This window comes from Eurosta solidaginis, chromosome 2, assembly GCF_040869045.1.
Source record: "Eurosta solidaginis isolate ZX-2024a chromosome 2, ASM4086904v1, whole genome shotgun sequence".
In the NCBI taxonomy this organism is placed as follows: Eukaryota; Metazoa; Arthropoda; class Insecta; order Diptera; family Tephritidae; genus Eurosta; species Eurosta solidaginis.
This window is the reverse complement of record NC_090320.1, coordinates 38,459,460-38,473,379: the sequence shown is the minus strand read 5'-3', so window position 1 is coordinate 38,473,379 and position 13,920 is coordinate 38,459,460. Positions and strand designations below refer to the sequence as shown.

The window sequence follows — 13,920 nt, the reverse complement described above, 5'->3', positions numbered from 1 at the left end:
GGTCCGCAAATAGCTCCAAAAAAATGTGCTGGGCTCATAATTTTTTATTTTTTTTCTATATCGACACCCCGGGATTTCGCCTATTTGGGAACCAGTACTAACAATAAAAGCAAAGTCAGCTTAGAAGTCAAACGGAGAATAACTATTGCCAACAAGTGTTACTTTGGACTGAGTACTTAATTGAAAAGTAAAGTCGGCTCTCGACGAACAAATATTACGCTCTAAAAGTCGCTTATCATATCTTGATGTAGGCGTGGAATTTTGAAAAGTTCTCCGGAGGATTTACGGTTCTGCTCGTGGTGCCGACGGCGAGTATCGAAGGAGGTACAATGATGAGCTGTATAAGCTTTACGCAGATACGACGATAGTAAAAATAAAAAAAAAAAATAAATGTAAGGCGCGATAACCTCCGAAGAGATCTAAGGCCGAGCTTCTCTTCCAATTTGCGTCGTGCTCCTCTTGATTTTTCCCTACAAATTGGCCGGACGGGACCTACATGTTTTATGCCGACTCCGAACGGCATCTGCAAGGCAGATGAGTTTTCACTGAGAGCTTTTCATGGCAGAAATACAATCGGAGCGCTTGCCAGACACTGCCGAGGGGCGACCCCGCTTAGAAAAATTTTCTTCTAATTGAAAAATCTTATTTCTAAAATTTTGATGTTGCTTTGCCCGGGAGTTGAACCCAGGGCATACGGTGTGATAGGCGGAGCACGCTACCATCACACCACGGTGGCCGCCGACGACGATAGTACAGCGCATAAAAACCCAAAGGCTTTGCAGGGTAGGCCATGTTTTGCGGATAGACGAAGACGCTACGGCCAAAAAAGTATTTCAGTCGACACCGTAGTATGGGAGCAGAGTAAGGGGGAGACCTCCACTGAGTTGGGAGGTGGAGGGAAATTCAAGGGGTTTGAGCGCAATACAAAGCTTTATAGCTTCAAAGCTTCCGCAACCCAATTGTCAACCTTACCTACGCGAGCGGAATCCTGTTACAAATATGAATGTATCAAAGACTGAGAAAAGTGTGGCGATCTAGCACACTCAGCCGCAGCACTAAACTTAAAATATTCAACAGCCACGTGAAGTCGGTGCCACTATACGGCGCTGAAACGTGGAAAGTGACGGAACTCATTAGCAGTAAACTACTGGTGTTCGTAAACAAATGCTTGCGCACAATATGCCGTATATTGTGGCCCAACATTATTTCAAATGAAGATCTTTTAAGACTGACGAATACTGAGCTGATTCAAACATAAAGAGAAGAAAATGGCAATCGCCATATACTAAGAAAAAGCGAATCATGTATAGCAAAAAGGGCGCTTGACTGGAATCCACAAGGAACTCGGCGTAAGGGACGACCCCGGATGGCATGGATTAGAACTGTTCACGCCGAACGTCGGTCGGAAGGGTCGTGGAGAGAGGTCAAGAGACTAGCCCATAACAGAACTCGGTGGAGAGAACTCGTTTTGGCCTATGCTCCTTAAGGAGCGATATCTGTTTTTGTAATTTACTTAACAGAAATGTCAAAGATAAGTATCAACGAAAAAAATATAAAAAATACACATATTTAGCAGGCGAGCCCAAGTTCCTCATGGTACTAGGAGGTAGGGGGCGGGATGGCCTAGAAGGTTTAATGTGGTCACATTAATCGTTCCCGAGATGATCGGGCTAGTACCTTAATGGTGCTTTATTACCGGAACGTACCGGATCTATATCCGGCAAAGGACCAACAACATAGATAACACTCCCCAAAACCTTCGGGGAGTGTCTTTGTCGTTAATACAACAACAACAACAGGCAGGTGGAGGAAAACTTGACCTCCCTTTGTACTCCCATTTGGCGTTAGTTATCGCGAAACAGAGATAGCTGGCGTGACTTGTTACGTAACGAGCAAAATTAATGATGAATGATGATGATATCGACACACCTTAATATGCACATAACACCAATGCCGTATGAGAAATAAATCTTGATTAAAGTCGCAGACTTTTTGCTTTTTTTTATCACGTAGAAAAATAAGAAAATTTATACATATATATAAAATTACTATTATTGTTGTTTTTTTTTTCTTTTTTTAGAATGGAAGTTCAAACGGTGAACAATCACCTAAATAACTCACTCATATCACCGCCAGCTTTGTCACAATCACAACAAGCCCAATTGAATAACAGCATTATTGTACTTAGTCGCAGTAATAGTCCGGCCAGTTCGAATTCGGAAATCGAAAAAGAATTACAAGATTTGGATTTGAATAGTTCATTGAATAGTGGCAGCGTTAGTTTAGGCGCCGAACTTAATTGCAAATCCAATGGTTCACTTAGCAATGCATCTACCACAAGCTCAACAGCTGGCCTCACGACCTTAGTCACCACAGCAGGAGCAACAGTCAGTGGAACAGCAACAAAGTCTTCATCCACTGAGGTATTGGTAAATGGTAATGGTATTGATACAATAGCCACAAATGCTACAAGCAATTCACTAACAGCCACAGCTAGTGGTACGTCACAAGTTAAGAAACGTATTTCGAGTAGCCGTACACCGACACGCAAAGCGAGACGAATTAAATTTTATCGTAATGGCGATCGTTTTTATCCGGGTATTACCATTCCAGTTTCAAATGAACGTTATAGGTGAGTTAAAAAATATTTAAATATTGTAACGAATTATGGGGGAATTTCGCTTATTCCAAACCTGCTAACTTTTGAATCGCTAAATTGTCGAATATATAACTCCAATATTCCGTAATGCAAAATGGTCTTTATTAGACTACTTTGAGTGTAGTTCACAATAACTCTTACTTCACAACTAATTGCGTGATTAAATCAAACTGCTTAGTCATGCCTCAGTTTGCGCTGCTTTTATACTCTCGATTTCCTCGTTCACCCATTTCTCCTAAGGTCTAGTCATTTCGTGAACTTCATGCTTGATTACCAGCTAATACATGTATATTTGTAGTTTGTATCCATAAGCGTGTGTATATGTGAGTACTACTTCGGCTGATGATGACATGCGTGTGTGAGTATCTCTCTGCTGCCTTGTATGTATGTGTGTACTTGATGATTGATTTGTTTACGTACATACGAGTGGCTGCTTAGTATCGGCTTAGTGATGGTAGTATCGCTTAGTGATGATAATATTCGTCACACTATGTTTGTGTGTGTGTGAAGGCCCTGCAAAAAACGCGTTTAGTCTAGGAATAATCCGGGATGAGTTGCAAAGGAATATGCGATTATAGTCGGTTTTGATCTCTTTACATAGGTTGGAGTGTTCCTTTTTGTTTGAGCTTGTCCTATGGAGAGACCCATTGTACCTATTTATTCCTAAACGGGTAGTGTTGGACAGTTCCTCTTTGTATCGCAACGAGTACTATCGGACAAATTCTTTTTTCTATTGTTCCACAGGCCCTTTTTGTATCCCTTTAGGTACTTTTCTATACGTCCTCTTTGTAACCCCTACGTGTAGTTTCGGGCACCTGTGGGTAGTGTCGGACAGTTCCTCTTTGTATTGCAACGAGTACTGTCGTACAGATCCTGTTTGTACCCCTACGGGCACTTTTGGACAAGTACCTTTTAAATGCCTATTGGTACTTGCGGACAAGTCCTCTTTCCACCCGTTCGACAATTCCTACGGATTTTATAATATTTTAAACTCTAGTACAATATTTTGAATTTTTCTTCATTCAAATACTACGGAACATATGATCCTAGTACTTTAGGTTCGGTATATGACTGCGCATTTTTCTGAAATAATTCGGCGCAGTCACATTTAATCTTTTTTATTTGATTTATTTCGTTATCGTTCTTTTATTGTTTCATAAATTGGGTATATTTCAAACAGACTAATCCAAACTGTACCGAAATGGGACTAGGGGGGATCAGTTATACCCCAACATAGACAAAAGAGATCAATCGCGTTCCATTCTCTTTAGGGAGCCACCGTACGATATGTTGCAGGGGGGAGCTCAGACGAAAGAAAACAAACGAGATCAAATTGAATTGTTTGTGTACCAAGAGCTTTCCGTTTTCATGGGTATTCATAGTTCATTCGTCTATAATACGGAGCATACCAATAATCTGTTATAGCTAATAGAAACCGCAGGTCTCTGTCCGCTGCTGTTGTTGCTCTTGTAACAGTGCATTGCTTTATCCAATAGGTGCGATCAATCTCAAATTGACACCAATATCCTCTATCGGAAGTCCGAGGAAACATGCAGTTTCAACAACAGGGACACGTTACAAGCAGAGCATATATTTGGTATTTTGGGGTTGATTCTGGATAAGTAAGAGTTTAACCTATTACAGATATCCAGATCGAAGTTGTACTAGAGTGACGCGCGTCTCCCTGTTTAGGTTTCCTCAACTGCGAGTTCCGGGTACTTGTCTGTAAGAACGGGGCTTACTGGGCAATCCCTGGCAAAGTAGTTCGACGATTTTTTGTGGATATCTCTGAGGGCCTTTTCATGCTTTTTAAATGTCGGACTTCTTCAAAGTGCTAACGGAAATGGCTTCTTGAGCTCCTCGAAGGCGGGGCGTCTTCAATTTTCAATTAGATGTCTGTTGGGATGCTCAGATTTATGAGCACTCAGCAGAAACTTTTTGTACAGCGTTTCATTTTTCTCCTTTATGGAGAGTATACTCTCCTCACTGTGTAGATAATATTCTATAAACAAAAAAAGACATCCTGAGCGCGGACAGTTCTGAGCGCGGTGTTTTGACAGGCCTGCAGTTTCCTCCAGTGTGTTTCTTTTGGGCTCAGCGACCATATTGGATATCCGTAGCATAACAAACGGCCTACCAAGTGCTTCATAAGTGGTTATGAGCGTTTGGTAATATTTGCCCGAAGTGCTGCCCAGCAAGAGACTTTTGGACTTTGTTACGGCTCGGAACTGATCGAACGTCACACCCAGTATTTTATGGATTTAAGACAGTCGGTGGTGTAATGCCATCAACGTGGATGTCCAATATGGTTGACATTTGCTTTGTGTATGTTGAAAGTAAGGTCGCCGAGGATTTGGTCAGTGACAGACTCACATTTCGCGAGGTGAAAAATCTATAAAGACTAGGGAGATAGTCGTTGATTTTATAGCATATCTCATCAATGGGTGTGCCGGGAACTGTTGCAATTATCGTGCAGTTATCAGCTAGTACACCATGGTAACTCGTTCCTGAACTGCATCGATGCCTGCCGACCACACAGATAAGTTGCAGTGATTAACGGTACCAAAGACTTTTGATAAGTCTATCGCTACGAGTACTGTGGTTTTTGATTTAGTCCACAATTCCATGTTCTTAATCGAGTTAAGTTCAAGGCCGTCTTTGATATCGAAGACCCCCTCATTTTCTTTAAAATCTTTCTGACTGTGTATATGTATATGTATTAACCTGGTTCGATTTGTATGGAAGAAAGTTAACCGATATCGCACCATTGATTTTTCGATAGGATTTTTCATTTCGAAAAAACCTTAAAAATCAAAAACAAACAAAATAAATTTCGCAGGCTCGAAAATTATTTTTTTTGGGTATGCGTCCTGAGCCCAGATCGTATCGAAAAATCGATGGCGCGATATCGGTTAATAAATCGACCCAGTCTAATGTATATATTTCTATTTCACCTCATAGATCATTTGAGAGCCTTTTTGAAGACTTAACGCGGTTATTGGAGGATAATGTTAAAATTCCAGGGGCTGTGCGCACCATTTATACGATGTGTGGCAAAAAGGTAACTACTAAACTAATCCAAATTTATTTCATTGTTTTTCTTTATTAATCAAACTCTTTAATATTTCATTTGCACAGATCTCCACTTTGGACGAACTTGAAGATGGCCAAAGTTATGTTTGTTCCTGCAATAATGAGAATTTCAAAAAAATTGAATACAATACCACCTCACAACCACTGGCAAATTTGACACTTTCCAATAAGACAAATAATCGTTTATCTAAAACTTATCGTCCTTCATCACCACTCAAGAATGGCACAGCCACATATAATAGCAGTGGTGGTGCTGGTTTGGCTGGTGGTGGCATAAGCGGTAATGGTACCACTGTAGTTACTGCTGGCGCTACAAATGGTAGTCCATTACTAAAATTAAGCGAACGCGATAGCGTCGTACATCCACGTATTGTAACGCTGATAAGAAATGGCACTAAGCCACGAACAGTAAGTTGTATAAGTAATTATGAGGCATTCCATGTCGATATGATCACGTACACAGCCCCACAGAAAAAAAAAGTGGGATGTTCAACGGAGGAGACAGGTCAATTCTTATGAATTTTTGGTCGCTGAACACGAATCCGTTGTCAGAATTCAAAAGTTAGCTCTTGTTTTTCTGTCCAAGTTTTAAGCCTGCACCATTTAAGAACAAAATTCCACTGTATTTTTAATCGAATTTGACCGTCTTTACGTTAAGATTAGTAGTTTGAGTCACAAATAATGTTTTGATATACATATGTTGAGGGTTGAGTGATCAATATAAAAGGTCATTGTTGTATTAAGTTACGAGATTGAACTCGTGAATTGTTCCTATGTCTCAAAAACTCGAAAAACGGGAGTTTTCTTTTTGTGTGGGGCTGTGTTATTGGAATTATGGAACTTCGATTAATCCAGAGCAGAATTTTTTATTTGCTGTTACTGATTTTGGTCCAGTTTTTTCTCTCCAAAGCTACGAAAGTAAACTTTTCTCTGAATAAAAAAGTTCTAAACAAGTAAGGAAGGCTAAGTTCGGATGTAACCGAACATTACATACTCAGCTGAGAGCTTTGGAGACAAAATAAGATAAAATAACCATGTAGGAAATTGAACCTAGGGTAACCATGGAATGTGTTTGTATGACATGGGTATCAAATGGAAGGTATTAAAGAGTATTTTAAAAGGGAGTGGGCCATAGTTCTATAGGTGGACGCTTTTTCGAGAAATCGCCATAAAGGTGGACTAGGGGTGTCTCTAGAATGTGTTTGTACGATATGGGTATCAAATGAAAAGTGTTAATGAGTATTTTAAAAGGGAGTAGCCCTACGTTGTATATGTGAAGGCTTTTTCGAGATATCGTCCAAAATGTGGACCAGGGTGACCCAGAACATCATCTGCCGGGTACCGCTAATTTATTTATATATGTAATACCACGAACAGTATTCCTGCCATGATTCCAAAGGCTTTTGATTTCGCTCTGCATAACTTTTTCATTTTCTTCTACTTAATATGGTAGGTGCCACACCCATTTTACACATTTTTTTTTTAAGTTATATTTTGCGTCAAAAAAACCAATCCAATCACCATGTTTCATCGATTTTTTCGTATTTGGTATATAATTATGGCATATTTTTCATTTTTCGAAATTTTCGATATCGAAAAAGTGGGCGTGGTCATAGTCGGATTTCGCCCATTTTTATTACCAAGATAAAGTGAGTTCAGATAAGTTACTTGAACTAAGTTTAGTAAAGATATATCGATTTTTGCTCAAGTTATCGTGTTAACGGCCGAGCTGAAGGACAGACGGTCGACTGTATATAAAAACTGGGCGTGGCTTCAACCGATTTCGCCCATTTTCACAGAAAACAGTTATCGTCATAGAAGATATGCCCTTACCAAATTTCACAAGGGTTGGTAAATTTTTGTTCGACTTATGGCATTAAAAGTATTCTAGACAAACTAAATGAAAAAGGGCGGAACCACACCCATTTTGAAATTTTCTTTTATTTTTGTATTTTGTTGCACCATATCATTACTGGAGATGAATGTTGACATAATTTACTTATATACTGTAAAGATATTCAACTTTTTGTTAAAATTTTACTTTAAATTTTTTTTTTTTTTTTGAAGTGGGCGTGTTCGTTATCCGATTTTGGAAATTTTTATTTAGCACGCATATAGTACTAGGAGTAACGTTCCTGCCAAATTTCATCATTATATCTTCAACCACTGCCAAATTACAGCTTGCAAAACTTTTAAATTACCTTCTGTTAAAAGTGGGCAGTGTCACGCCCATTGTCCAAAATTTTACTAATTTTCTATTTTGCGTCATAAGGTCAACGCACCTACTAAGTTTCATCGCTTTATCCGTCTTAGGTAATGAATTATCGCACTTTTTCGGTTTTTCGAAATTTTCGATATCGAAAAAGTGGGCGTGGTTGTAGTCCGATTCCGTTCATTTTAAATAGCGATCTGAGATGAGTGGCCAGGAACCTACATACCAAATTTCATTAAGATACCTCAAAATTTACTAAAGTTATCGTGTTTACGGACGGACGGACGGACATGGCTAAATGAATTTCTTTTTTCGCCCAGATCATTTTGATATATAGAAGTCTATATCTATCTCGATTAGTTTATGCCGTTACGGGGTACCGTTATGCGAACAAAGTTAATATACTCTGTGAGCTCTGCTCAGCTGAGTATAAAAATTTAGTTTCTTAAGATTGGCTGAGGACATGGTATTCTATGAAGTGGCAGCCCATTTCGAACACTCCCATAGTAAACGAACGATAATATAATATTAAATTTAGTACTGTTTTGCATCAAAGCACTAAGTAATTTTTGTTTGCTCAACAAATTGTGTTTTTTATGACTTAAGCAGATACAATACGTCACTTAGTTGGCAGACAAAGACGAAACTATCAGCAATGTTGGCTGTGATTATTTTAATGAAAGGCGCCAGATAGACAACGTATCAGCCGTTGCATTCGCCATTCTTTGCCAATGTTCAACGTTTGGGATACATCAACCACGTCATACATATTGCACTTTCATTTTTGCCATTTTTAGTACACAGGTGAGAAAAATTGGTGTTTAAAATTAAGGCATTATATTATTTGACTGACGGGCGGCCGCCGTGGTGTGATGGTAGCGTGCTCCGCCATCCACACTGAAGATCCTAGGTTCACGCCCCGGGCAAAGCAACATCAAAACTCAGCGGGGTCGCCCCTCGGCAGTGCTTGGAATGTATTTCTGCCATGAAAAGCTTTCAGTGAAAACTCATCTGCCTTGCAGATGCCGTTCGCAGTCGGCACAAAACAAGTCGGCCCCGTCCCGCAAATTTGTAGGAAAAATCAATATGAGCACGACGCAAATTGGAAGAGAAGCTCGGCCTAAAATCTCTTCGGTGATTATCGCGCCTTACATTTATTTTATTTTTTATTATAATATTGATAATGGAATCTACAATTTTATCACTAAACTATCAGACCCGATAGACGTGGTTCTGCCCTAACTTTAACGTATCGGTGTAACTTTTAACAAGTTTTTACCTCGTATTCTTTCTCCCCGTTTTCCTTATCCTTTTATTCACTCCTCCCTCCTCATTTCTATTTCTCTGCTTCTCTTTCCCCCTCCGTCTTTTTCCTCACTTCTCTTCGCTCCATCTATCCCAATCTCTCTATCACCGAAAAAGGAAAAAAAAGGTTGGTAAGTACTAATCTAGGCAAAGTGCTACCTATATACAAAACTTTAGGCAAATCGAACTATGAATAGAATAGATCGTTCACTGGTCCACTTCCCGGAAAGAATTGTTCTCGTCGTAAGAATCACTCCCGTACTTCAAGGAATAGTTTAAAAAAAAATTTGCGAAATCGGTCGAAACCGTTCTCGAGTTTTGCGCTTAGCAACACATTCAGCGAACTCATTTTTATTTTATAAATAAAAGTAAAGTATTTACGTCAGTCGTTATGTGTTTCACTTCCACCACGTACGCGCTGTCATTAGTCATCACGATTTGAGCCTGATAAATCCAGATAGAAGTCTGGTTCAATTTGTGAGTCAGATAATTTGTTAATTTTTATACTCAGCGGTCTTTGCACACAGAGTATATTAACTTTGATTGGATAACGGTTGGTTGTACAGGTATAAAGGAATCGAGATAGATATAGACTTCCATTTATCAAAATCATCAGTATCGAAACAAAATTTGATTGGGCCATGTCCGTCCGTCTGTCCGTTAACACGATAACTTGAGTAAATATTGATATATCTTCACCAAATTTGGTACACGAGCTTATCTGGACCCAGAATAGATTGGTGTTGAAAATAAGAACATTTTGGAAAACACAAAAAACCTGGTTATTTAGTACATAATACACCTAAAATGTTGAAATTTGACGTGTGGACTGATATTGAGACTCTTGATAAAAATTTGAAAAAAAATTTTTAAATGGGCGTGGCACCGCCCACTTGTGATAAAATCGATTTTACAAATATTATTAATCATAAATCAAAAATCGTTAAACCTATCGTAACAAAATTCGTCAGTTAGGTTGCCTTTACTATAAGGAATGCTTTGAAGAAAAATTTACGAAATCGGTTAAGGACCACTCCCACTTTTATATAAAAGATTTTTAAAAGGGTCGTGGAAAAAAGAGCTTTATATCAATATTTCATTTCCAAAGTGTATTTATAACAATAAATAGGAAAAAATTCAAATTTAAAAAATGGGCGTGGCACCGCCCTTTTATGACTAAGCAATTTTTCATGTTTCGGGAGCCATAACTCGAAGAAAAATTAACGGATCGTAATAAAATTTGGTACACAAATGTTCCCTATAGCAGGAAATATTTCTAGAAAAAATGGACGAGATCAGTTAAAGACCACGCCCACTTTTATATAAAAGATTTTTAAAAGGGTCGTAGACGAAAATAATGAGCTAAATCTAGCGAAAAAAAGATTTGTATCCATAGAATTTATTTCACTTATCATGTTTTAAGGTAAGAGGAAATGGGAGAAATTTTTTAAACGGGCGGTGCCACGTGTTATGTAGAAAAGTAATTTATCTGAAATGAAATGTACAATTGAAGCTCACGGTGAGTATATAATGTTCGGTTACATCCGAACTTAGACACCTTTACTTGTTTATCTTTAGTTGAGCAACGCTGCCTTTAATAAACATACTTTTTCAAAAATAGATGTCGCTCCCTGTCTTTAGCCGTATGATACGGAACTAGAAAACTCACTGGATGATCGCTATTGGAAAATTGCGTTCGTCGTAAAGGTGGCGGATTGTATCTGCTGAGCTCATTACCACTAACACATTTTATGTCGAGTGTGTCAAAGTGGAACTACCTTGTTTTCTTGTATCATGTAGAAGACACAATTTTTAAGGAATATTCACAGACGGCCACCGTGGTGTGATGGTAGCTTGCTCCGCCTACTACACCGTATGCCCTGGGTTTACACCCCGGGCAAAGCAACATCAAAATTTTAGAAATAAGGTTTTTCAATTAGAAGAAAATTTTTCTAAGCGGGCTCGCCCCTCGGCAGTGTTTGGCAAGCGCCATGAAAAGCTCTCAGTGAAAACTCATCTGCGTTCGGAGTCGGCATAAAACATGTAGGTCCCGTTCGGCCAATTTGTAGGGAAAATCAAGAGGAGCACGACGCAAATTGGAAGAGAAGCCTTAGATCTCTTCTGAGGTTATCGCGCCTTACATTTCTTTTTTTTCACACAAATCTTAAGGAATGACCCACATTTATTATTATTTTTTTTTAATTAATTTTCATTTGTTCAACTATTTGTGCTATTCACGTGACTTTGTTTATCACCTTATCTGCTTATGTGCTTACGAGCCGGACCCGTGTAATAGCCCGAATCTCCATCTTTACAACCAAAGCCTTATTTATAGATTTGGATGTCAAATAAGAGCGAAAAAGGGATCCGTACATAAACACAGCAATTAGAAATAATATATACGAGCCTGATCTGTGCGCATCTTGCGCAACCAATATAAAAGTCTCTTACCAAATATCAACAGAAATCAGCTGTTCTATTAACTTACAGTTTGCGCTGCCATCTAGCGTATAATAGCGACTGCCGTCAATCAATTGAAACTTACAGCTTGCGCTGTCATCTAGCGAACACTAGCAACTGCCTGTAATGCAGTGCAAATATTCACAATAGTGCCACAGTACAAATAGATTTATTTGTGTGCTCACAATCCTTTATTTTTAACAAATTGTTTTAATAAAATATAGCTAAACAAAAGCACTACGACCAAAATTGCCCAAAACTTTATTTATAGATTTGGATTCCAAATAAGAGCGAAAAAGGGACCCGTACGTAAAAACAGCAGTTAATAATAATAAATATGATGATATTTTTAACACATTTTACAAATATCACAGGGAAAAAATAATTTTTAATCAAATAAGTCGATATGGAATTGCCGTGTATACCCTAAATGTAATTTTCCCTAATTTTTCTAAAACTTTCTTCTAGATTATGCGCCTATTGTTGAATAAACGAAACAGTCCTAGCTACGATCATGTATTAAGCGCCATCACACAAGTTGTACGCCTCGATACCGGCTGTGTACGTAAAGTATTCACACTCACCGGTAGTCCAGTTGTACAGCTAGCCGATTTTTTTGGACCCGATGATATATTCTTTGCTTATGGCACAGAACGTGTTAATAATCCAGATGATTTTAAACTTGAACCTGACGAACATAAATCAATACAAGCGATACGAAAATCGTTACGTACTGCTGGCACCACATATAAGGGTCCCAAACCGAAAATGCCAGTAAAAAGTAAAAATTTAAATAGCGCTAAACATCAACAAAATCGTCGTCAAGAATCATGTGATCAAATTGTTGATGAAGATTTGTTGACATTAAATGAGAGTGGCATTGATGCTAGCGAATTGCCCAATGTTATACGTGAACGTTATGCTTTGGGACAAATAGTAGGCGATGGTAATTTTGCTGTCGTATTAAAGATTAAAGATCGTCAAAATGGTTTGCCATATGCATTAAAAATTATTGATAAAAGTAAATGTAAAGGTAAAGAACATTATATTGATGCGGAAGTGCGTGTTATGAAGAAATTACAACATCCACATATTATTTCATTAATTATGGATGTGGATCAGCAATCGAATATGTACTTGGTGCTGGAGTATGTGAGTGGTGAGTTGGGAGTACACTAAGGCCAGGTTTTTCAGTAGAATTTCAAGAGAGATGAGCAATAATTTATTTTAAGTTAAATAGAAATTAAGACACACAGTAACTAGGTTTATCATCTGTGTGTATTTCTTTATTAATAAGCAATACTTAAACCAATCACGAATCTTAATTCATTACCAGTATTTACATACAATAATCTCTTTTTGCTAAAATCACTTGCACTTTTGATTTGAAATATTTAAAAATTGTTGAAGTGATTATATCGTTGGTTCCATGGAAGACTATCTCAGTTCAAATTGCGTCGAAGACTATCTCAGTTCGTTTTGTTTTTTAAAAACTAACACCTTTCCTTTTGTTTGCTAATTTTGTATTATTTAGTTTAATTTTACTTATTTTTGTATTATTTTATTTTGTTTATTTTTGAATTAATTACTTATGTTTTTATTTATTATTATTTTTAATTAATTTTGTAAATAAAAATAAATAAATAAGGTAAACTAAACAAAAATAAAAAGAAAGTAAAATAATACAAAAATAAGTAAAACTAAACAAAAAAAAAAATACAAAATTAGCAAACAAGCGAAAGGTGCCAGTTTTTCATAAATCAAAACGAACTGAGATAGTCTTCGACGCAAATAACGAACTGAGATAGTTTTCGTTGGGACCGACGATATGGAATTTCATGAGTACTGTATACTCCATGACAAAATTAAACATTAATATTACCTTCCCACGTACGTACTTATATAGAGATTTTGAGTTTATCTTGTATTTTTTTGCTAAATCAGAAGGAAAATTGGTAATTTTAATATAAATTACGAAGTAAAATAAGAAGTTGGGCGACGAAGGGGGGCGGGATCAATCCCTCTCCCCCCTGGATACGCCACTGGAGGTCATGTTGATAACTAGGCATACTTCTAAAATCTCAGGGGTTGTTTCGAAACTGTGGCTCAACTCGAGAATCATAGCGTAGTCTTTTGCTGAGGGAATTTTTAATAAAGCAAAAAACGCTAATACTTAAGTTGAAAAAATTTA

The 13,920-nt window shown here is 37.8% G+C and overlaps 1 protein-coding gene across 10 annotated transcripts in view; it reads left to right on the top strand.

Moving 5' to 3' along the window:
• The window catches only part of LOC137239588 (serine/threonine-protein kinase GL21140), a 220,056-nt gene that overhangs the window by 185,410 nt on the left and 20,726 nt on the right, over positions 1-13,920 (top strand). For all 10 annotated transcript variants that reach the window (XM_067765049.1, XM_067765046.1, XM_067765048.1 and 7 more), the window contains 4 exons: positions 2,081-2,632; positions 5,621-5,720; positions 5,798-6,160; positions 12,198-12,888. In XM_067765049.1, the coding sequence (XP_067621150.1) occupies positions 2,081-2,632; positions 5,621-5,720; positions 5,798-6,160; positions 12,198-12,888 (1,706 nt within the window). The remainder of the gene's footprint in view (positions 1-2,080; positions 2,633-5,620; positions 5,721-5,797; positions 6,161-12,197; positions 12,889-13,920) is intronic.